At 41.0% G+C, this 22984-nt stretch overlaps 1 protein-coding gene across 1 annotated transcript in view; it reads right to left on the bottom strand.

The window, feature by feature from the left end:
* Positions 1-2651: 2651 nt before the first annotated feature.
* Positions 2652-22984, bottom strand: part of LOC122484217 (beta-galactosidase-1-like protein 2) — a 54043-nt gene continuing 33710 nt past the window's right edge. Inside the window, exons 9-19 of the mRNA XM_043582220.1 lie at positions 21863-21947; positions 21116-21253; positions 19994-20074; positions 10014-10156; positions 7479-7550; positions 6879-6966; positions 6112-6199; positions 5639-5750; positions 4786-4902; positions 4614-4677; positions 2652-3121 (exon numbers count right to left, since the gene is read on the bottom strand). Of these exons, the coding sequence (XP_043438155.1) occupies positions 2652-3121; positions 4614-4677; positions 4786-4902; positions 5639-5750; positions 6112-6199; positions 6879-6966; positions 7479-7550; positions 10014-10156; positions 19994-20074; positions 21116-21253; positions 21863-21947 (1458 nt within the window). The remainder of the gene's footprint in view (positions 3122-4613; positions 4678-4785; positions 4903-5638; positions 5751-6111; positions 6200-6878; positions 6967-7478; positions 7551-10013; positions 10157-19993; positions 20075-21115; positions 21254-21862; positions 21948-22984) is intronic.

Raw genomic sequence — 22984 nt, 5'->3', positions numbered from 1 at the left:
TGGTGTAATACCATAGAATAATATCCATAATAATTATCTGTTCAGGCTATTAAAATACTCCTTTTTCCAGTTACACATCTATGCTAGGCCGGAGTTTCTTCATATGCTTCAGCCAAAACAACATATCACAACAGAAGGAATGTAGAAACAGTTATGAGAATTCAGCTATCATCTATTTTGCCTAAAGACACTTGACAAAATGTAAAACAATGAAATACTTCTCACTGAATTTTTTAAAGTATACTTTTAAAATTTGTTTTCATAAGACAGTGAGTATATTTATATTGTTTTTAAATTAATTAATAACTAGTTTTAAAAATCTTGATATCTACACTGTACTCCATACCTATCAAATCAAACCCTATGGAGATGGAACATAAATATATTATTTTTACAAATTTCCCCCAGATGATTCCAATGTGCAGCCAAATTTAGTGCCCTCTAGTTTTGGTGTTTATCAGCATCACCTGGGGAACTTGGTAAGACTAGGACATGTAGGCCCCATGCTACTTCAGTAAGCCTGGATCATTATATTTTTTATTAGCTCTCCAGGTGACCTGATACACACCAAGAATGAAGAACTACTACCTTATACAAGCAGGCCCCATTCTTAACTGTTTGGCTATTGGATCTGTTATCTGACATAATCTCTTCTTTCCAGATGATGTGGGTTCACTTTTCCTTTTCATGGGTTTCACTAAGCAAAATAACAAGAGAAAATGCCCTGCTTTTGCTGGAAGGATTCTTACTGCAAGTGATGGAATCAAGCAGAGAGTGCACCCCAGCTCCTGGCAGTACTGTTGTCTGTCCCATCTCCCAGAGGAGCCTCTCTTCTGGTCTGTACTGCACAGTCATGGAAGGTGTGTCACCTAGTCCAGGGCAAGAGCTACTAAAGTGATTTCAGAGGATGATGCTCTGATGGTTAGGTAACAAAGGACTCTACCACTCCTTTCTCCAGAATATAAGGTTCTCTGTTGGGTTGGTTTTGTAGTCTCTTCAGAAATGGAGGACTGCCAATTAGGATTTTTTTCTGGTCATTCAAAACTAGTGAGACATTTGCTCATCTAAATGTTAGTAAGCCAGGGATGGTGAATCAGTTATCGGCTGGACGTCGATAGTGTTACACTGACATGGCAATGGAGAGCAAGTATCCCCTGAGGAATATCAAGTTACAGAGGATAACAAACATAAAGACCTTCCAGACCCCCATGCTGTTTAACTTTCCTTCCATGCATTTGTCAAAAGTGAGCAAATCTTGCATATTCTGTACAAATTTAGGTTGCATTAAAAAAAAAAAAATTAAAGGGAGAAAACCAGCTAAGCTTTTAGTAGATTACAGAATGGTTTCACGTTCTCCACTTCCTTCCCAGATTTGTGTTCCTATGGTTAGAAGGGTAGAAAACTTATGGACAGAAATACTGCTGTTGTGCAAATGCCTCTGTATAATACAGGAGAGAACAGACTTCTCTGTAAGCCCCAACCTCTTCAGCCTGCCCCTGTAAAACAGGGCCCCTGTTGACCTTTTTGGCAGAATCTAGGTGAAAATATTCAATCTGATTAAATTTTGCTTGAGTATCTCTATACTTAACACAGATTGACCCTAAAGACAAAACAGTTAAAGAAGGACAAATATTCACACTGCAACTCACTTGAGTGGAGAAATTATATTTAGGCTATAGTTAACCTAGTATTTCACCCGAGGCACTAACATATGATTATCAGGGGAAAAACAAGACATTAAATTGCCTTAAAGCTACTTCAACTAGGATATCATGGATTAGGTGAGAGTATTTGGCCTGAGTGTTCTCTACATTACCTGGAACACTAAGGAATCATGAAGGCCAGGAAACTGTAATGAGCTGTACCTTTTACAGCATCACACCATATTGTGTTTATATGTTTATAGAGTAATATCTGTAAAAGTTTAACATGATTTTCTTTTCACCCTAGTCTATATAGGACTTTAACTGAAATTTACTCTAGGAATCCATTTATCTGTGAGAATATTGGAATTTCTTTCAAAAACAGTGCAAAAAAGAAAGAATAAGCTGTTTCTGTCATTCAGAACTAGGATTATACAGAAGAAAAACAGAGTCATTGATAGGACTACTGTCTTAAGAGAGGATTTCCCAAATTCTGTCACCTTTGCCTTTTATTTATAAAGGGTTGATCCCCAAGGCCCCAATTCCTAGTGCTTTCCTGTAATGTAGGGAAAACATAACTTCTGACTAGGAGAACCAGGTTTGATCTATGGCAGTGTTTCTCACCTGGAGGGATTTTGCTCCCAGAGGAGACTGGGCAGTATCTGGACATGTTTTGGTTGTCATAATTGGGGGGTTGTGTTACAGGCATCTAGTGCATAAAGACCAGGGATACTGTTTAGCATCCTACAATGCACAGGCAGCCCCCACCACACAGAATTATCTGGCCCAACAGAATAATAGTGTTGAGACAGGTTGAGATCCATCCTGCTCTATGATAAAAGAGCTCAAAATGTGGTCCTCAGACCAGTAATATTGATATCACCTGGGAACTTGGCAGAAATGCATATCCTTAGGCCCCACCCCAGACTTACTGAACCAAAAATTCTGGGGATGGAGCCCAGCAATCTGTGTTTTAACAAGTCCTCCAGTTGATGCCCACACTAAGGCTTATGCTCTATGGAAGTCAGAGGCTTCGATATGGGACCACTGATGCTTTCCAGCTCTGGGTGATGGTGGGAGGGGAAGCAAGAGATAGAGGAAAGGATCCCTGATTCCAGCTTGCTGTTTCCTCCTTGGCAGCTTGGACTGAGAGACGGGGCAGTGTGGCGGAACAGCGAAGGAAGGGCCAAGCAGGGAATTCATGCTCTTCAACCTCTTTGGGCTGTGGAAGTCCTGGTCCACCTGGGTGCTGCTGCTCTCCTGGCATTTGCACATGCAGAAGGGACTCAGGATCTTTACTCTTGGAGGAATGCAGCTCCTTGTACAACTGGTCTGAAGTCCGGTTATGATTCCTTTTGGTCTTGGGTTGGAAGTCTTCTCAGCAGCCTTGATGCAGTGCCAGCTCACCTCTGTGGTGACCCACTCTCCCAAGCTCCCAAAAAGCCTGTCAACTAACCCCAGGGCTGGTTTATACCATGCTGGAATTTGCATGGCTTTAGAAAGTGAAGCTCAACAGAACTACCTTCTGCCTGCCCAGGCTGTGCCACAAAGTTGATTTACCACTGACACCTAAATGGTTCCCTGTGCCTTTGCTGTGCCTCAGAAGGGTTATAGCACACAGAGGACTGGGTGATCCCAGAATCAAGAACTGCAAATCAGGTACCGAAGGTGGTAGCCAGGAGGTGGGTAAAGAATAATAAGGTGATAAGGAAGGAGTGGACCAGGTAGTTGGTTGTCATATGTGTCAAAGAAGGAGGCCTTTCCCCTGAGTATGAAAAAGCCAGTGGTGTGATATGGAACAAGCACCATAGGGTAAAAGGAAAGTACCTTTTTTATATAAACATTGCAAATGCAGAGTGTATATGAACTGCCTATCATTTCCTGTATTAACATTTAAATTTATTTAATCTCCTTGAAAGATCACTTTTGCTTCAGATTTACAGTTGTGAGGTCAAGTATTCTGACCATATTCTCATTTTTTTAGCATTTTATTTGGTGGTTGAACAACCTTTATTGAAGCAATATGACAGAGTGTGCACTGAGTAGGTTTATTTTGTTATAAGCATCAGAAAAAGGTTACCTAACCTATGCCAAAAAAGAAATGTACTGGCAAGTTAGGAAGTGGATGGTGGGCCCAAAGCAGAAATTGGGATAAGTTGAGAAGACAGGTTAGTTCCAGCAACCAAGGTGTCAGGATGGGTAGGTTACTCACATCCCCGGGGATGGGACTCATCACAATTTCCTACTTTATGTCACACCACTCAAGATTCAATATCCTGGAAAAGAAAATCTGATTGGTCTCCTGTATATCATATGCCCACCCTTGGCAGGGAAGGACAGTTGCAGGTGGGGAAGAAGGGCAGGTTGATTATCAGTCCCACAAAGACTCTAATGAAGGGAGCATGGATGATTCTCCAAAAGAACATCAGGACCCTGCTGTCAACAAAAGGATCAGGGAGGCTGGGCACACAGGCACCAATCATCCACTATGGGCAAGCACAGAGGGTCTGCAGCCTTCTTAGTCGTGGTGACTGGGCTGTGTGTTCCCTCCCTGTGGCAACCTGAGAAGCAGTACTATGAAAAGTGCCTTGGAATGACCAAACATGGTAGCATAAGAGAGAGTAATAGAAAACATATTTCAGAAAAGGCAAGAAATAGAAAACATTGGGACTTTGGTTTACTATGAGGCAGGCATCCAGAAACCACTGTGGAAATGTGTAGAAGAAAGGGAGGCCCAGGGAGTTGGGTTAAGACTGTTAGAGGAGTCAGCTAGTCAGGAATTTGGAAACAGGAAGTGATGAGCAGACTATGCCAGGTATAAGAGAAAAGCTGTCTATCATGCAAAGGCAATGAGGAAGAGTTCAGGTTCCTGGAAGATAGTAAATTCTGCCTTCTTTATCTCTAGCTCAGCTAGAAAGATCCAGAAGGATGATCTCAGATGCTGCAAATTTACCCTCCAGAATACCATACCTAGATGAGATATGTTTGTGAACCGGATCTCCTGGCCAGGTCTAAATTCTTCAAACACAATGATCTGTCAAGAGGAAGGAGGTTTGGTGGCTATAAGAGTCAAGTTATGACTCTTTTCAGGCAAAGGCAAATGACATGGACTGGGATGAGGGAGTATAGTGGGGGAGCTTACCTCATTTGATCCAGGATGAAGCCAGGGTCCTGGAAGGTAAAGGGCCTCCTGGGGACCTATATTCCAGTAGCGCCCCAGATTTCGTCCATTGATGAATATTACACCTTTCGTCCAACCCTGAAAAAGATTGGAATGGAGGATTCAAGATCTGAGTTCTAAATGTAAAGACACAAGGGTGAAAGCACACACACACACACACACACACACCATAAACACACCTGATCCTAGTCACAGACACACTCAGAAAGAATGGATTACCACACATGGCCTTATATAGAAGATTACCCGGACAGTTCTATGATATTTCTCTTGGACTAGGTTGGCTCAACACCTAGCCTCAAGAAGGAAGGCATTTATTTCTAACTCATCTCCCTATATCTGCCCAAAGGCAGAAAGGGTATTTCCATTTACCATCAGATATTCATCAAAACATGTTGGGCCCAAAGCATAGTTCGAGTTGTAGAATTTTAGGATGGCAGTAAATGTGCATTAGAATCTCAATATCCCCACCACAGACTGGATGTGTGTTCTGAAGGGGCTGAGGGACTCAACATCTTGGATTATGTCTGGGGACAGGTGGATCATGCTCACCAAATTCTTCATGCAGTGGATTCTACAACTGTTCCCACTAGAACACACTACTTATGTCTCCGTCACATGTGTTAAGTATCCACCTCTCACCCTCATCAACACCAGGACGGGGCAGCCTCCAGCTGGCTATGGAGTAGCTGAGGTCCCAGAAAGCTTACATTTCCTTTCACAGAGCAGGGTCCACGCACCAAGGAGCTTTTTTCTCAAATGTTCCTTTGGGATGGGGGTAGGAGAACATAGGCAGGGGAGAAATATCACTAACCTCCATTTTTATGAAGGTGTCTTTGGGGTAATTACCCATTCTCAGGATACCAAGGAAGAAGGCAGGGCCCTGAGGTTTGAATGAGACTGGTTTCCAAATGTTAGGAAGGTCCCTAAGAGAGAGTCAAACACCAGTGGAAAGGTCATGCCCTTCTTTATGTCAGTTGTGACTTTTGAGGTAAGGCTCCTTTCTACCTGAGCCTGGAATCCCCTTTATAGCACAATCATATGCCTCTCAGGGGGCATGATGGAGGAAAAAACCCACCCGACCAGGAGTTAGGTGAATGAGGGGATGGTCACCACTCTGCCCCAGACAACTGTGAAACTTGGGGTCATTTCCTTCAACACTCTGGATCTTGCCTTCTCTTATCTGAAAACCAAGAAGGTTAGTCTAGAAGCTCAGAGAGCTTCTTTCCATCTCTAAATGGGAAACAACTTTGATTAATCACCTTGAGTCAATGGTCTGGCACCCACCTTTTTAGAAATTTAGTTTTCATATCCAGGCTGTAGATTTTAAATCTTCTTAATGGAGAATTATTCAGATATATATCCCCAATTAATCCTGTAGGAGGGGAATAAAGGGAACACAAAGAAGACTAGCAGGGATGTGAACACAGAGATGTGAATAGGCTGTGACTAGGGCTCTGCCTGAAGGAGAATGCTTTCATGGCCTCATCATATGGAAGATTTCTGCAAAATCCTACATAAATTCTTCCTTAAGTTACACACGTATACCTCTTAAAGTGTACCTGTATCTCCCTATTAACAGTGCAAAGTCACTGCACTTCCTGCCAGGTCTGGCCAGCACAGCAGTTCAGGCTGCCTTTAACTCCCAAGTACTTTAAAGCACTTGGAGCAGGGGAAGGAAGGTGTGTGTGACTCTGCGTCCAGGAGCCCAGGGGGAGGCCAGCATGCAGACACTGAGCTCTAGGGAAGGAAAAAAATCAAAGGTCCCAGTGAGTGATTCTAATCATATTTTTTACAGCTTTCCTTAAAACCCTTCTGGAAGAGGAAAGACTTCCTCTGGCTTGGTAATGAGAGAACACACTTAAGGGAAAGCACCATCATCCTCTCCTAGCAAAGCAAGACTTCATCATTGTTTCTACACATGACTGTCTCATTGGCTGAGAAATCCTGCTGTCTTCCAAACCAAGCACTTGGCCATGACTGTCCTCAGAATGACAGGAATTCAGTGCCTTAAGGTCTCAACCTTCTCCACCCTTGGAAGGAAGGGGGCCCACCTTTTCTCTCCTTATTGATGTCCTGCCCATAGGCAAGGTGGCCTTGATTCTCCACCAGGATCCTCAGTGTTGGGATATCCTTGTAGTCCTGTCCAAGACAGACCAGTTAGAATGGGTACCACTCAAGCACTCTTCTGTAGATCTCTTAAGAATCCTCTGAAACTCAGATGAGGTCATATGCAGGGTGACAGACAGACAGCAGACCTCAGAAACATGCAGACCTCCAGCTCTAGAGGCAAACCTTTGGGCTCCTGCTCTTCATATTCCCCCACTCTCACCCCCAACCCCATAGCAAACCTTTCAGAAAATAGTCACTTGGATGTTTTACAAGAGACTCTTGAGGCTGGCAACAAACCTAGAGTTTTTTTGAGCAGCAAATATCCAATGTGGTGAAGTTCTGTTCACCCAAAGCATGTATACCTATAATTTAGAAACACATACAACTCTCCCTCATCCTTGGTGAGTTCTTATGCAAGGAACATTCCAAAGTGGAAGAGAAAACAGGCTATCACTGGGCCAGGTCATGCTTACAATGAGCCTGCGGCCTGGGCAGGCATTGAACTATTAGTCCATGGATTATATTAACATTGGATTATATACCATTTTGGTGGGAATAGTCAGCTGGTTAGTGAAATGGTCCAGGACCCCTAGATAATTCTCATTCAAAAACACCTGCCAAATAAAGAGAAGAGCACTATTAGGTCCTCATAAGAAAAGGGACAAAATGATCCTTGGAAAAGCAAAGAAGGCAAGTTCTAGGGGAATGATTAACTTTGTCTCCCATAATATTACAAGGTGACTACAAGTTCACAAACCTAAAACATATTCAAAGCAATAGAGCCACGAGATATATAAGGAAAAGTCCAAAGAAAAATGTCCTGGTGCCAAATATGGGCCCTGGCTATACTACAGGGTAAGGAGGGAAATAATGAAACTCAAAAGACCTTCAAGGAATGAGGAGAAAAGGAAGGTGTAGAATTAATGGATATTGTGAAAGAAATGGTGGTCAGGGTCACCTGGATGGATCCACACAGTCTGCTTGGGATTCTCTCTTTCTGTGTCTCTCTCCCTCTCTATGGCTAGCACCCTTTCTCTCTCTTAAAAAAAAGTAAAAGAAATGGTGGCCTAAGGGGAGGCAGGGGCTACAAGTACAGCAGGCATCCACCTGTCTGGCCTGCATGGTTCATTCTCATAATAAATCCAATCTTCCAGGTTTCCCGAGATCCTAATCTGGAAAGGCTTCTGCCACCACTATTTCTCATTTTAAGAATGATCTGGATGTACATCCATTTCTTTTTTTTTTTTTAATATATGAAATTTATTGTCAAATTGGTTTCCATACTCCATTTCTTTTCTATTACCTGTTATACTGCTTCAGATTCAGATGAAGTCACCCTCAAGAATCTGCTCTAGCCATGCAGGACCACAGAAGGATACATAATTTTCCTCTGAGATTATTTGAGTTAGGTTATAATTTTCAAATGAAATTGGACTAGGAAACTATAAAAATTAGAATCCACAAATATTAAAAACACAAATGTTAATACTATATAGAACACAGAATTCACTCTTTAAGCTATTTAGAGTCTAATTACAAGGTGTATATACTCTGTAAGTATTTATTGAATAACTTGGGCAAGGAGTCACCAAGCTTAAAACAGAACCCCAGCCACTGAGAAACTTGGAGAGTGACACAAAGAAATGATTAGAACACTTCACAATAGCTAACATGAAGCTGAGAACAGAATGCCACAGATGCACAGAGGAGGCAGTAACAAGTCCTGACCCCCAGCAGAGTAGAGGCTATTTACAAACATATGGGCAAGTGACTGGGAAAATCAATGGAAGACTGTAGGCGGGACAGGTGGAATGCTGAGGATTTTACCTTGGGAAGGAAATGGGTGGCACTGTGAGGGAGGGATTTAGCAAGGAAGAGGGGAAAAGTGAGCTATCTGAAACAGAGTTATGAGGCTCTAACGGTAGTATAGGAAAGATACAAGGGCGCTTCTAAGGCAATATCAGCATGGAGTTTGAAAGAAGACCCACTGAGGGCTGCCTGGGTGGCTCAGGCGGTTAAGCATCCAACTCCTGATTTTTGGCTCAGGTCATGATCTTGCAGTGCTTGAGTTCAAGCCCCAAGTAGGGCTCTGCAGAGCCTGCTTGGGATCCTGTCTCCCTCACTCTCTGTCCTTCCCCCACCCAAAATAAATAAATAAACTTGGAAGGAAGGAAAGAAGGAAGGAAGAAAGAAGGAAAGAAAAAGAAGAAAGAAAGAAAGAAAGAAAGAAAGAAAGAAAGAAAGAAAGAAAGACCCACTGAGTAATACTGCACCATGCAGGAGCCAAGTGAGAGCAAGGTATAAAGAGAGAATGAAGGAAGCAGCATTTTCAGTTTGGGAGGCTACAAGTCTGTGGACTGATGTAAGGAGCACAGGATGAGGAGGGTAATGAATCTGGTGCTGGATGTGAGGAGTTTGAAAAGTCAATGACACATAATATCTAAGTGAAGAAAAATGTTCAGCAAACAGGGAATCTGGGTCTGCAGCTCAGGTGAAGGAGGGAAGGGTGTCACCTTCAGGAGGACCAGCACCTTTGGAAAAAGATGACACAAATGGCACAGAGGTGGTAAGAGAAGGAGAATTTCACCAAGACCTGAGGAAACTCCGCCAGCTCTTAACTTGGAGTGCAATGTTGAAGCCTTTCCACTAAGCTCTGCTGTTTTCTAGTCAACAATCATTAAACTTCTCTGACGTGTCATTTGTAAGAAATATCTTAGATGAGTGTTTTGTGAATTAAATGAGAAGAGCCAATTTTAATGTGTTATTTAAATGTAGGGATTGCTGTACAATAAGAACTGGGACTTCTGAAGCTCCTCCCAAGTCTCCTTAAAGAATCCCATCAATTCCTATAAGGGTTCAATGAGTACTCCCACCCTGGGAATGCTTACATATCTTAGACCTATGACAGCGGTAGCTTACATATCAAACATTTCACTGAAGTGACAGAGGTTAAGAAATAGTGATGATTTTTTGAAGGTCAAAAATATTTGACTATCATTTAGAAATTCACTTTAGCCACACCGCTCGATTTTACCAGCAGAGAAATGTCACTGGGGTACCCATCCACTGGCCCCTACCTGACCTCGGTCTTGAACATGATTCTTTGTGGTAAGGAGGCCACCAGTGGAGATCATAACCTCATAAAGTATGTACCCAGAGGACTGACCATTCCCCTGGTTCACAGCTTCTCCATGCAAATGGGCTTGACAGAGCTGATGGCCTGTGGCAGAAACAGGAACAAAAACCAGGCTGCATGATCAGGTTGGAGAGAAAAATTTCAGAAACCTGAACCCAAAGCCCACTTTTCCAAAGGAATCGCCCCAAGAGTCTCAAGGACAGGAGTATAACAAAGGAATATGTAATGATAATCATGCTTAAGTGTCACATATAAATGCCCTTTTGTTTTCCAAACCAGCATCATATATTTCTGCATGTGCTAGACAGTAATGTATTCTTATTTTTCAGATGGAAAAGCTGAAATCAAGGAAAGAGACTGATCTGTTGAACTTGCTCAACAATTCATAATAGAGTCTGGACTAGACTCCAGATTTCAGGAACTCCATTCCAGGTCCAGATTCTGTCTACCCTTGGCCTTCTCCTCTTGTACCTTCATACACTAAGATAAATCATCCTGGGGCGCCTGTGTGGCTCCCTTGGTTAAGCCTCTGGCTCTTGACCTCAGCTCAGGTCTTGATCTCAGGTGTATTCAAACCCCACATTGGGCTCCAACACTGGGCGTGAAGCCTACTTAAGAGAAATTATCCTAACCCATGGTCTGACTATGACTATTCTATTCATGAATCTGCTTATCTAACACTGACCTAAAGCACTTAATGTCTATTAACCCCCACATCTGTTGGATTTCTCTATCTGGAAATTTTTTTTTAAGTGAATGATTTTTTAATGTAATCTATATATCCAAAATGGTGCCCGAACCCATAACCCCAAGATTGAGTCACATGCTTTACCAACTGAGCCATCCAGGCACCCCTGGACTTCCTCATCTGAAAATGCTTAGATGATTCTAACACAGTATCTCCCAAACTGTATTCACCACACTGACCCATCCTACTCTTTTTCCTTTCCCAAAAGAGCAACACCAACCACCCAGTCAAGAAGGTAAAAAGCATGAACAATGTCTCCCCCTCTTCTTCCTCTCCAATATCTCCCATCAACGAGTCATCACCTCTTTTAGAGTCTGACTCAAAATATCTAATCCTTCACTCCCATTATCTAAACTCCACTTTTGTAGATTTCTACTCAATTTCAGTGTTCTGACAGGGCCTCAGTCTACTCCCTCCCCCATAGAGCTACCAAAGATATCATTCTGAAATGCAAAGCTGGTCATCAAATTACCAAGTTTTAAAATAGCTTCCTACAGAGGTACCTGGGTGGCTCAGTTGGTTGAGTGCCTGACTTTGGTTCAGGTTATGATCTCTCCCTTCCCAAGTTTGAGCCCCGCTTTGGGCTCTGTGCTGACAGCTCAGAGCCTGAAGCCTGTTTTAGATTCTGTTTCTCCCTCTCTCTCTCTCTGCCCCTCCCCAGCTCATGCTCGCTTGCTCTCTCTCTCTCTCTCTCTCTTTCTCTCAAAAATAAATTAACATTAGAAGTTTTTTAATAAAATAAAATAGCTTCCTACAACTTTCAGGGAAATGTTCAAGTTTCTCAGTATAAAAACATGGCCCTTCAGACTACCTTGGAGAAATACTCAAGTCTGTGGAGCCACACAGCCTGAAACATCCTGGGGGACCAAAATGCAAAGAAGATATCAAAAGCTATTGGACTCCTGTCAAGAGGGCAAAGGAGCCAGCCTAAAGGAGATGGGACAATTTGAGTATCAAAAGGAATGACTGCAGGCACAGGGCACTAGGAGCGGTGCAGAGCATGCGGCCTGCAGCCTGGAAACCCTCTCTGTACCTGCCATACCCTGCCTGCCATGGGCCAGGGGCTGAGTGCAGGCACCCGCTCTGCTCTCCAAGAGTAAATTCACAGAAATGTGAATGGATAACAACAGAAAATGGTATTGGAACAGTGGGAATCAGCAATTTTGTACAGGAAGCTTTAGGAGATGTTGTTTACTGTAGTGTGTCTGAGTTGGGACAAAATTGAACAAACAAGAGAAGTTTGGTGCTTTGGAAAGTGTGAAAACTGCTAGTGAACTCTATTCTCCTCTAACAGGAGAAGTAACTGAAATTGATGAAGTCTTGCAGAAAATCCAGGATTTGTCAACAAATCTTATTTCAAAGATGGTTATGTAGTGATCAAGGTAACACTCAATAATCCTTCAGAACTGGATAAATTAATGAGTCATGAAGCATTTGAGAAATACATAAAACCTTTGAGGAGTGCAAATGGAAACCCTAAATGAACTAGTATGAAACAACTTAATCTAGCATAGTTGTCTTAAATTAGTGGTGCATAGAAAATTTTAAACAGCAATTTTTAGCAATACCAGTGGAAGAAGAAACTACTCGCAACAATGCTAATGAAAGAAAACACCCCTTAACTTTCTAATGCTTGCAGATCAACCCAATATGCATCTTTTTTTGCAATACCATATGATTTTTAGGCTAGGCTCTGGTTATAATATTCAGAATCCATAAATTACCCATAGTCAAAAACTAGCTATAAAAATTATGTAATTCAAGGGTAACATTGTTATCTTAAGCCTTAGGGAATATTGTAACTTGCTTATATCTATCCATGGATTGGGGTCAAAACATTAAATGATCTTTCCATTGGGGGGAAAAAAGGAATGACTGCAATGAGGTAGAAATATGTTAAATGCATTAAAAAAAGAGAGAGAAGGGCGAGTTTTCAGGAGGATCTTGGAAACATGATGGCAGAGAAAGATTCTGACCTCATCTCCTCCCACAGATACATCAAGGCTACAGGTGAACATTGTACAGCTCATTCTGAAAAAGACTGGCAAAACTGATGTTCCATAGCTAGAAACATAAAGAGGAGGCCAAGATGCAATGGAACCAAACCCCTGGCACACCATCTCATAAGCAGGGGGAGTATTACAGGCAATTACAGGAGTATTACAGTATTACTCCTCATCCCTGAGGGATGAGGGGATCAAGCCCTACATCAGGCACCTTTAGTCCTGGAGACCTATACCAGGAAGACATCTGCTTTGAAAGTCACACAGGGCCTAACTGCAGGAGAATCACAGGGCTATAGGAAACAAAGTGTCTGCCATTAAAGAGCTAGAATGATGTATCACTTGGTCCAAGACTCAGCACAGAGGCAGCAGTTTGAAAAGCAGCTGGGTTATGCAAAAGGAGATTTATTGTTTGATTTTAGGGCATGTGCCTCAGGAGGGTCAGAGATCTGTAGGTGATTTCTCCCAGAACAGAAGCACTGATAGGAGCCATTTTCCTGGTCCTTCTAAGCAAGCCAGTTCTGACATTATCCATCTACCTTACTAGCACCTTTTGATCCACCCTGGATTTCTCCTACAGACCAGCTTTGGCAGGCACCCTTCCAAAGCAGGTCCCAAAGCACAGCCTCAGTTGGGACCAGAGTCCCCTCAGAGTGACAACTGCCCCACTACATACTTTCTGGGCAGCTCTGGCCTACACCAGTGTCCCTCCAAAGCAACTTCTGGCCTGAGGAGAAGAGAGCCAACCTTGCCCACAATAAGACAATTAATCTATTACAAAGGAGGCAATAATACAATGGGGAAGAGTCTCTTCAATAAATGGTGATGAGGTTACTAGGTATTTATCCAAGGGTACAGGTGTGCTGTTTCAAAGGGGCACATGCACCTCAATGTTTATAGCAGTGCTATCAACAATAGCCAAAGTATGGAAAGATAAAGAAAATGTGGTGTATATATACACAATGGAGTATTTCTCATTGTGGCTGGAACTAGAGGGTATTATGCTAAGTGAAATTAGTCAGTCAAAGACAAATATCATATAAATTGACTCATATGTGGAATTTAAGATCCAAAACAGATGAACATAAGGGAAGGGAAGCAAAAATAATATAAAAACAAGGAAGGGGACAAAACATAAGAGACTTTTAAATACAGAGAGCAAACTGAGGGTTGCTGGAGGTATTGTGGGGGGGGGGGTGGACTAAATGGGTAAGGGGCATTAAGGAAGACACTTGTTTGGATGAGTACTGGGTGTTACACATACGGGATGAATCACTGGAATCTACTCCTGAAATCATTATTGCAGTATATGCTAACTTGAATGTTAATTAATTAATTAATTAATTACATTAAAAAAAATAAATGGTGTTGGGGAGGATAGCTACACACAAAAAGAATGAAACTGGACCATGTTTAACACAAAAATAAACTTAAAATTGATTGATTAAAGACCTCAAGGGGCGCCTGGGTGGCGCAGTCGGTTAAGCGTCCGACTTCAGCCAGGTCACGATCTCGCAGTCCGTGAGTTCGAGCCCCGCATCAGGCTCTGGGCTGATGGCTCAGAGCCTGGAGCCTGTTTCCGATTCTGTGTCTCCCTCTCTCTCTGCCCCTCCCCCGTTCATGCTCTGTCTCTCTCTGTCCCAAAAATAAATAAACGTTGAAAAAAAAAATTTTTTAAAAAGACCTCAATGTGAGACCTCAAACTGTAACACTCCTAAAAGAAAACACAGGCCATAAACCCTTGGACATAACCCTTAGCAATCTTTCTTTGGATCTGTTTCCCCAGGCAAGGGAAACAAAAGCAAAAATAAACAATTGGGACTACATCAAACTAAAAGCTTCTGCACAGCAAAGGAAACCATCAACAAAATGAGAAGGCAACCTACTGATTTGGAGAAAGTATTTGCAAATTATATATCCAATAAAGGGTTAGTATCCAAAACACATAAAGAACTCATACCATAAAAAACAAATAATCAAAAAAAAAAAATAGGCGGAGGACCTAAATAGACATTTTTTCCAAAAAAGAAATACCAATGGTCAATACACACATTAAAAAGTTCTAAATGTCACTAATCACCAGGGAAATGCAAATCAAAACCACAATGAAATGTCACCTCACACCAGTCAGAATGGCTAATATCAAAAAGATAAAAAATAGCAAGTGTTGGCAAAGATGTGGAGAAAAAGTAACTTTCATGCACTGTTGGTGGGAATTTGGTGTAGCCACTGTGGAAAACAGTTATGGAGATTCCTCAAAATTTGAAAATAGAAACACCATATGACTCAATAATTCCACCACTGGACATTTACCTGAAGGAAACAAAAACACTATTTGAAAAGATATATGTACCCTTATGTTTATTGCAACATTATTTACAATAGTTAAGATATGGAAGCAACCTAAATGTTCACTGATAGATGAATGGCCAAAGAAGTAACAAATATTTACTTTTAAATAAAGCCATAAAAAACACTATTTTGAAAAGATATATGTACCCTTATGTTTATTGCAACATTATTTACAGTAGTTAAGATATGGAAGCAACCTAAATGTTCACTGATAGATGAATGGCCAAAGAAGTAATAAATATTTACTTTTAAATAAAGCCATAAAAAATAAAGTCTTGCCATTCACAGCAACATGGATGGACCTAGAGAGTATTATATTAACTGAAATAAGTCAGACAAAGACAAATACCATGTGATTTCATTTATATCTGGAATCTGAAAAACAAGGCAAACAAACAGAGAGACTCATAAATACAGAGAACAAACTGATGATTGCCAGATGGGAGGGTGTGGCAAGACTGAAGAAAATAGGTGAAGGACATTAAGAGGTAAAAATTCCAAGTATAAAATAAATAAATCACGGGGGTTAAAAAGTACAGCATAGGGAATATAGTCAGTAATACTATAATAACTTTGTACGGTGACAGTAACTGTATTCATTGTGCCGAGCATTTTGTAATGTACATAATTTTCAAATCACTATCTTGTACACCTGAAACTAACATAATATTACATGTCAACTATACTTCAATTAAAAATAATATTTTTAATTGTGAGTTATAATCAAAGACAATAACAGCAAAACACGCCATTGGTCACCTTTGGAGGATATCCAGGAATAAATTCAGTTTCTGATAAAAGAAAATATTTGAATTTCTGTCCTAACTTTTCTTTACAAACTGTACATCAAGGTGACAGGAAAATTAGTGAAGGGAAGTTCTTCTACGTAGAAGACTTCATGTGTATACATGCAGAAGGAATGATATAATTAGAATTATATTATTTTCTTTTAAACGTTTATTTATTTTTGAGACAGAGAGAGACAGAGCATGAACGGGGGAGGGGCAGAGAGAGAGGGAGACACAGAATCGGAAACAGGCTCCAGGCTCTGAGCTGTCAGCACAGAGCCCGACACGGGGCTCGAACTCACGGACTGCGAGATCGTGACCTGAGCTGAAGTCGGACGCTTAACCGACTGAGCCACCCAGGCGCCCCAGAATTATACTATTTTAAAAGCCTTAATGAAATATTGGATGTAGGTAATAATTGTTAATGACTGCTAAAACCATTAGGTAAAAAGGCTGATGGGAACATTGACAATGGATAGACTGGGCTAACTACTCCTGAACCCCACTGATCAATTATGAACACAGAAATGACCAGCCATTATGTGCCTGGAATATGATGCATAAAAAATATAACAGCACCACCTATGAAGTATACTTGCAAACAATATTTTAAAAAGCACCTAAGCTAGGGGCACCTGGGTGGCTCATCAGTTAAGCATCCGATTTCAGCTCAGGTCATGATCTCTCAGTTTGTGGGTTTGAGCTCCATGTCGGGCTCTGTGCTGACAGCTCAGAGCCTGGAACCTGCTTTGGATTCTGTATCTCCCTCTCTCTCTGCCCCTCCACCCCCTCTCAAAAATAAACATTTTTTAAAAAGCACCTAACTTAAATCTCATCAAGCATCTAAATCAGTTTACAGAAAATGTAGAGAATATAAAGATATGTTCTCAGATACATGGGGACCTAATCAACAAAATCCAGAAAGTGGGGAATTCTACAGCTTCTTCAACAAATAAATGCAATAAACAGATGGAAAAAACAACTTTAGATTAAAAGAGATTTAAGAGACTATCAACTAAATGCAATGTGTAACTGACCTCAATTGGACCTGATATTAACAACTAAATGCTAAAAAAATTTTGAGATAATTGAGAAAATCTGAACCCTGGATATTCTATGATTTTCAGCAGTGCTCTGCTATAAGCCAGTCTGGACCAGCTCATGAGGGCCAATTGTGCACATCTCTTCCCAACCCTGTATTTTACCTCTGTATTCAGTGTTGTCATGCTAGAGGCTTAAAATTAGCTATAGTGGGAGTACTTAGACAACAGGAATTGGCAAACACTACTAATCAGAGTTTTTTCTTCTAGAGAGCCTATTACTAGATATTTTCCAGGAGACGCACAGGGGTGGCTCAGTAGGTTAAGCTTCCAACTCTTGATTTCAGCTCAGGTCATGATCTCACAGTTGGTGATATCAAGCCCGGAGTAGGGCTCTGTGCTGACACCACAGAGCCTGCTTGTCATTCTCTCTCTCCCTCTCTCTCTCTGCCCCTCCTCTCTCTCTCTCTCAAAATAAATAAATAAACAAAATTAAAAAAAAACTATTAAAAAATATTTCCTAGTAAATCACTGAAAGAGTTCTTATCTTTTCAGATACATATTGAATTATTTGTAGCTGAAATTATATAATCTTGGGGGGCCTGGTGGCTCAGTCAGTTGAGCATCTGCCTCTTGATTTCAGCTCTGGTCCATGATCCCAGTTTCGTGGGATCAAGTCCTACATCGGGCTCTGAGCTCAATGTGGAGCCTGCTTGGGATTCTCTCTCTCTCTCTCTCTCTCTCTCTCTCTCTCTCTCTCTTTTTCTCTCTCTCTCTCTGCCCCTCTCCCCCTTTCACACACATACTCTCTCTCTCTCTCTCAAAAATGTTAAAAAGAGTAGAAGGGGACAAGTGTATAAATGAAACAATATTAATTTCATTTAACAATATTACATGAAACATATATTAACAAAGTTGAGGCTGGGTGTTGAGCACATAGAAGTTCATTACTTTTTTTTCTGCCATTTGTTCATATCTTCAAAATTCCATAAGAAAATGGTTAAAACAAAACACAAAGGCCCTCCAACATATGCTACCTGGTTCCTTACTTGGTGCTGTCCCACAAATACTTTTCATTCCAGTCCTATTTGCAGTTCCCCAAGCATGCAGTTCCTTCCATGTCTTTGCAAATGGTGTCCACTATGCCTCAAATTCCTTTCCTTCCTCTATTCTACTCTATTGTTCCTCACATTAAGCCCCTAATCATCCTTTGGATCTCAAAATCACCTCAACTGGGATATAATCTTGGGTCCTGTGATTGTCCAGCATGCTGGCCATATCTCTAAATAATAATACAGCAGCTAGCGCACACACAGCACTTACTGTGTGCCAGGTTCAGATATTAGTGGCTTAATCCACACCACACTCCTGTGAGGTCAGTGCAATTATTAGTCTCATTTTCCAGATAAGGAAACTTAGAATGAGGTTAAATGAGCACCCCAAGGTAAATATTGGAGCAAAGATTCAAACCTAGTCTGACTCCAGAGCTTAGACTCTTTAACACAACACTGTGTTCCCTTGACAATGCTGTGCTGCCTTCATTCCTCTACTGTAGGACCCATGACTCCCTAATTGCTACTGTACTCACCTTTCTTCCCTATTAGACTGGAAGTTCCCCAAAACAACACCTTGACAATGCAATTCTCCAAACACCAATGTTTACTAAGTATTATGCGAATAACTCTGCAGGTTTTCCTCTAGACCAACAGTTTTCAAACTGTGCTCCTTCAAACCCTACAGGTAAGTCAGAAGTGGCACATGGGCCATCCTAATATGTGCCATCCTAGGGAAAGGATGGCTGACTCATAGGATGTAAGTACAGAGCCTTAGAATTACCATCCTTGATTTAACCAGTACATGCCTTATGTACTGAATATTGCAGTGAGTTTGAAGGAGTCCCCCTACTAAACCAAAAGTTTAAAAATCATTGCCTTAGATTCAATCAGTGTGCCTTTATTGCAACCATCTTCAGAAGGCAGGGATCTCTTCTTGGCTACACTATTGAAAGGACATTTCCTAATATCCTGTAATGTTTATACTGTTTCTTCAAATTTAAATTTTCTGTATGTTCCCGAATTATTATTCTAGGTTTATTATTCTGAACTGTAAAATTAGGAGAAGGAATTAAAATGGCTAAGGATTGTTTTTGGTTCCCTAGTAATTTACTTCCTATTCTTTGAGCTAAGCCTTTCCCTCCTCTCTCTTCTGTCCAAAGGCTATCCCATGCTTTTACACGCAGAAAAAGCTTACCTCCTTTAGGTAGGGTATGACATCCCACAGTGAAATGTAGTATGGTGTTAGCAGTGACTTATACATTGCCTTAGGTATTAAATCTGGTCGCTGAGGCATGGGAACCCCTGCAATTAAAAATAGGAGATTGGGCCATTCTGAGATCCTCCTCCAACCCATTCAAGGGCACCATTTACCCTGCTATCCCCAAACCACCAAGAATGAAGGGCCCAGTTCTTCCCAATTCCAGAAAGAACCATGAGGTAGGCAGTAATTGAGTGAGATTCCTTTCATATCTATTTCAGCTCTAAGGCAGGATGCCCTGCTGTCCTGGAAAAGGAGGTGGTACATCAAGCCCACTGCTGGACCAGTAGCTCTAAACCCTTGGATGCTCATCAGAATCTGCTAAAGTCCAATGGGAAAATAAATATGCTCAGATTCTGCCCCTCCTCCCCCCCTCTTTTCAACAAAGACATACTTATCTAACAGCTCTGGGAAGGGCCTGGCACCTCTGGCTTTTACAAGTTCCACAGAGGACTCCAATGTACAATCAAGACTAAGAAACATAGGCCTAGATGTTGAGCACCTAGAGGGTGGGCCCTGTATTTTGTGTATATTTGAATCCCCAGTGCCTAATGATAAAATAAAGTGGACATCTCCCAAAAAACACATTTTTATCCATTCCCTCAATCTCCTCTTCACAAGACAGAGACGAATTGAGAAGCTGAGTTATCCTTCAGATTGAGGTTGTTGCTAGATACCAAAAGAAGAGGTAAAAAACTCTTGAAATACGAGGTACTCAGATGTATATTCTCCATTCTCTGTTAGCAGTGCCCCATACCCTGAAAAATATAAAGAAATTTGTCACTTTCCCCAGGAAAGCTCCAGCTTCAGCAAAGGAAGATATAAGAAATTAGCACTGAGCAAAAGGATCCTTAATATAGAAGTTTTGGCAGGAAAAACTTTTGGGGTGCTTGGGTGGCTCAGTCAAGTAAGTGTCCAATTTTGGTTTTGGCTCAGGTCATGATCTCACAGTTTATGAGATCGAACCCTGAGTCAGGCTGTGTGCTGACAGTGCAGAGCCAGCTTAGGATTCTCTCTCCCTCCCCTTCTCATTCTCTCTCTTTCTTCTTTCTCTCTCTCTCCCTCTCCCTTTCTCTCAGCCCCTCCCCTACTCACACACATACTCTCTCTCTCCCTTTCTCCCTCTTTTTCTGTTCCTCCCCAGAGGGGCAGTGAGCTCGCTCTCGCTCTCTCTCTCTCTCTCTCTCTCTCTCAAAATAAATAAACAAACTTTTAAAAAAAAAGGAAGAAAAACCTTTTGGCATTAGACAAGAAAATACCATGTCCCAATTAGTCCAAACCAGGAGACATTTGCCATACTCTCTAAGGCTTTCAACTGAAGGCATTCCCTGGATATCTAGTAAGTCCTGGATAAGAGCCCAGACTACTCCAATCCACTGGCTTCTTCTATTCAATTTCTAATTAAACTTCTTCCTTTCTTTCACTCTTGACTTTTCACTTGGTCTCTCAGTAGAGTTATAGACTGGGGAATACCTACTAATCAATTCCCTGGTATTATCAAGAGATCCAAAGTAACTGGTTTTGCAGTGAACTTCTGAAAATTAGGGTGCACAGTGGATAGACAAGATTAAACAACCAATGCCTCTGCCTGCAAAGTCCCAGACAGCCTACATTCTAGGGGTTGGTAAATTCTAATACCATCAAGAAGAATAAATATTAAACCCTCAATCTCCAGCATTTGTTAAAGGCAAAACAGATGAACAGTCCCAGTGACTATTTCCAGAGACCCACCTTAGGAACTCCAGTCTCAAATGGTGGGATGGCTAGGTTGGAGACAGTTGTGGGGGACAAGTACTTGCCATAGCTTGTGATCATAGGGAGGTAATTGTCCAAAACTGCAGATCCACCCATGAAGCCGAAGTTGGTGCCACCATGGAACATATAGAAGTTGAGGGAGAAACTGTAGTTGAACATATCACGTATCTCTTTCATTAACACTGCCACATAGGTAGGAAGAAAAGGAGAAATGGGGGAGAAAATTAAAGTTTGAAAGAATTAATAGCCCTTTGAGGGATGTTCAAACTGCATGTTTTAAACATTTGTTTATTCATCATAGTCTTAGGTAAATATATGTCCAGCTCAGTGTTGCTGAAGCACTTAGTGACTTCTCACAGTGCATAATCTAAAATCATGGTAACGGGAACATTTACCTGTTCTCCATAACTTGTTATCCATAAACTACATTTTAATGATCTTTGCCAACTCTCCTGAAAGCACATGGCAGATACTGTGGGACCAGAGAAAATTCTACATTCACCCAATACACTCTAATTGAATTGCCCTCTCAGAACAACTCAGAACTATGATTACTTTAATAGCTTCGATAAAATAAAATCTGATCCTGCTAATTTGAATTTCAGTTACAATGACCTGCAGAGATATCTGTTAAGGTGATTACTTAATCACATTGATACTTTTAAAGCTATAAGACCTAGCAGCCTTGTCCCCTAAATCTCAAGTACTCTAACCAGAAGGAAAAAAAAAAAAACAGGCCAGTGTCATCTGTATCATCTATTCTCCTGAGAAAGGACCTAAGGAATACTCACTATGTGAGTCCAAAGTATTGTGGACAGCACCCCATCCATCCAAAGAGCTTGCTGTATACACCATCATCAGTATGGGGGTACGACCCTGAGAAAAATGAAGTGTCAATTTAGTAAATTTTGTTGCAATTTAAAATCCGTGTATTGCTTAGAAGGGAACTGTAATTTTCAGTTCTCACAACCCCCCTTTACAATCCAGAGCATCCTCTAACTGCCCACAAACTGAGTTCTACTCTCCACTCTCAGATAATTTCCCTGGTCTTGTTACTCCGCTTGGGGTTTCAATGGACTTCTTCGAGCTTTGGTAAAATCAACTGCCATTGCCACATTTCCTTTTCTGGAACAATGGAATCTCTTCATTCCCTTAAGTGACCAGATTAGAGGTCTAGTAAAGAAGCACCTGACCCAGGGGAAGCACTAAAAACGTTCAACAAATGACTGCTAAAAATGTTGAATCCAATTAAGTAAGAATTTCCAAATCCCAGAATTGTGTTTTGTTTTTATTCAGGTATCATTAACATACAGTGTTATATTAGTTTCAGGTGTACATTTCAGGATCATCAATCCTATACATTACTCAGTGCTCATCATGTAAGCCTGATTCCTTTCACCTATTTCACCCATTCCCCCACCAACCTCCCCTCTAGGAACTACCAGTTTGTTCTCTGTATTTAAGAGTCTGTTTTGTTTTGTCTCTCTTTTTTTCTTTGTTTGCTCATTTGTTTTATTTATTAAATTCCACATGGGTGACATCATATGGTATTTGTCTTTCTCTGACTTATTTCACTTAGCATTATACACTCTAGATCTATCCATGTTGTTGCAAATGGCAAGATTTCATTATTTTTTATGCCCATGTAATATTCCACACCCGCACCATGGAATATTACATATACATATTTAAAAAATCACATTTATATACATATACATTATTTAAGTACATATACAGTATTTATGTACATATAAAACAATCACACTTTCTTTATTCATCTATTATCACACACAGGCTGTTTCCATATTGGCTATGTAAATAATGCTGCTATGAACATAGGAATACAGATATCTCTTCAGGATAACTATTTCATTTCCTTTGAGTATATACCCAGAAATAAGACTTCTAGATCA

This window comes from Prionailurus bengalensis, chromosome D1 (assembly GCF_016509475.1).
Source record: "Prionailurus bengalensis isolate Pbe53 chromosome D1, Fcat_Pben_1.1_paternal_pri, whole genome shotgun sequence".
In the NCBI taxonomy this organism is placed as follows: Eukaryota; Metazoa; Chordata; class Mammalia; order Carnivora; family Felidae; genus Prionailurus; species Prionailurus bengalensis.
Note: the sequence above shows the minus strand (reverse complement) of the source record. Positions and strands in the feature narration are given on the sequence as shown.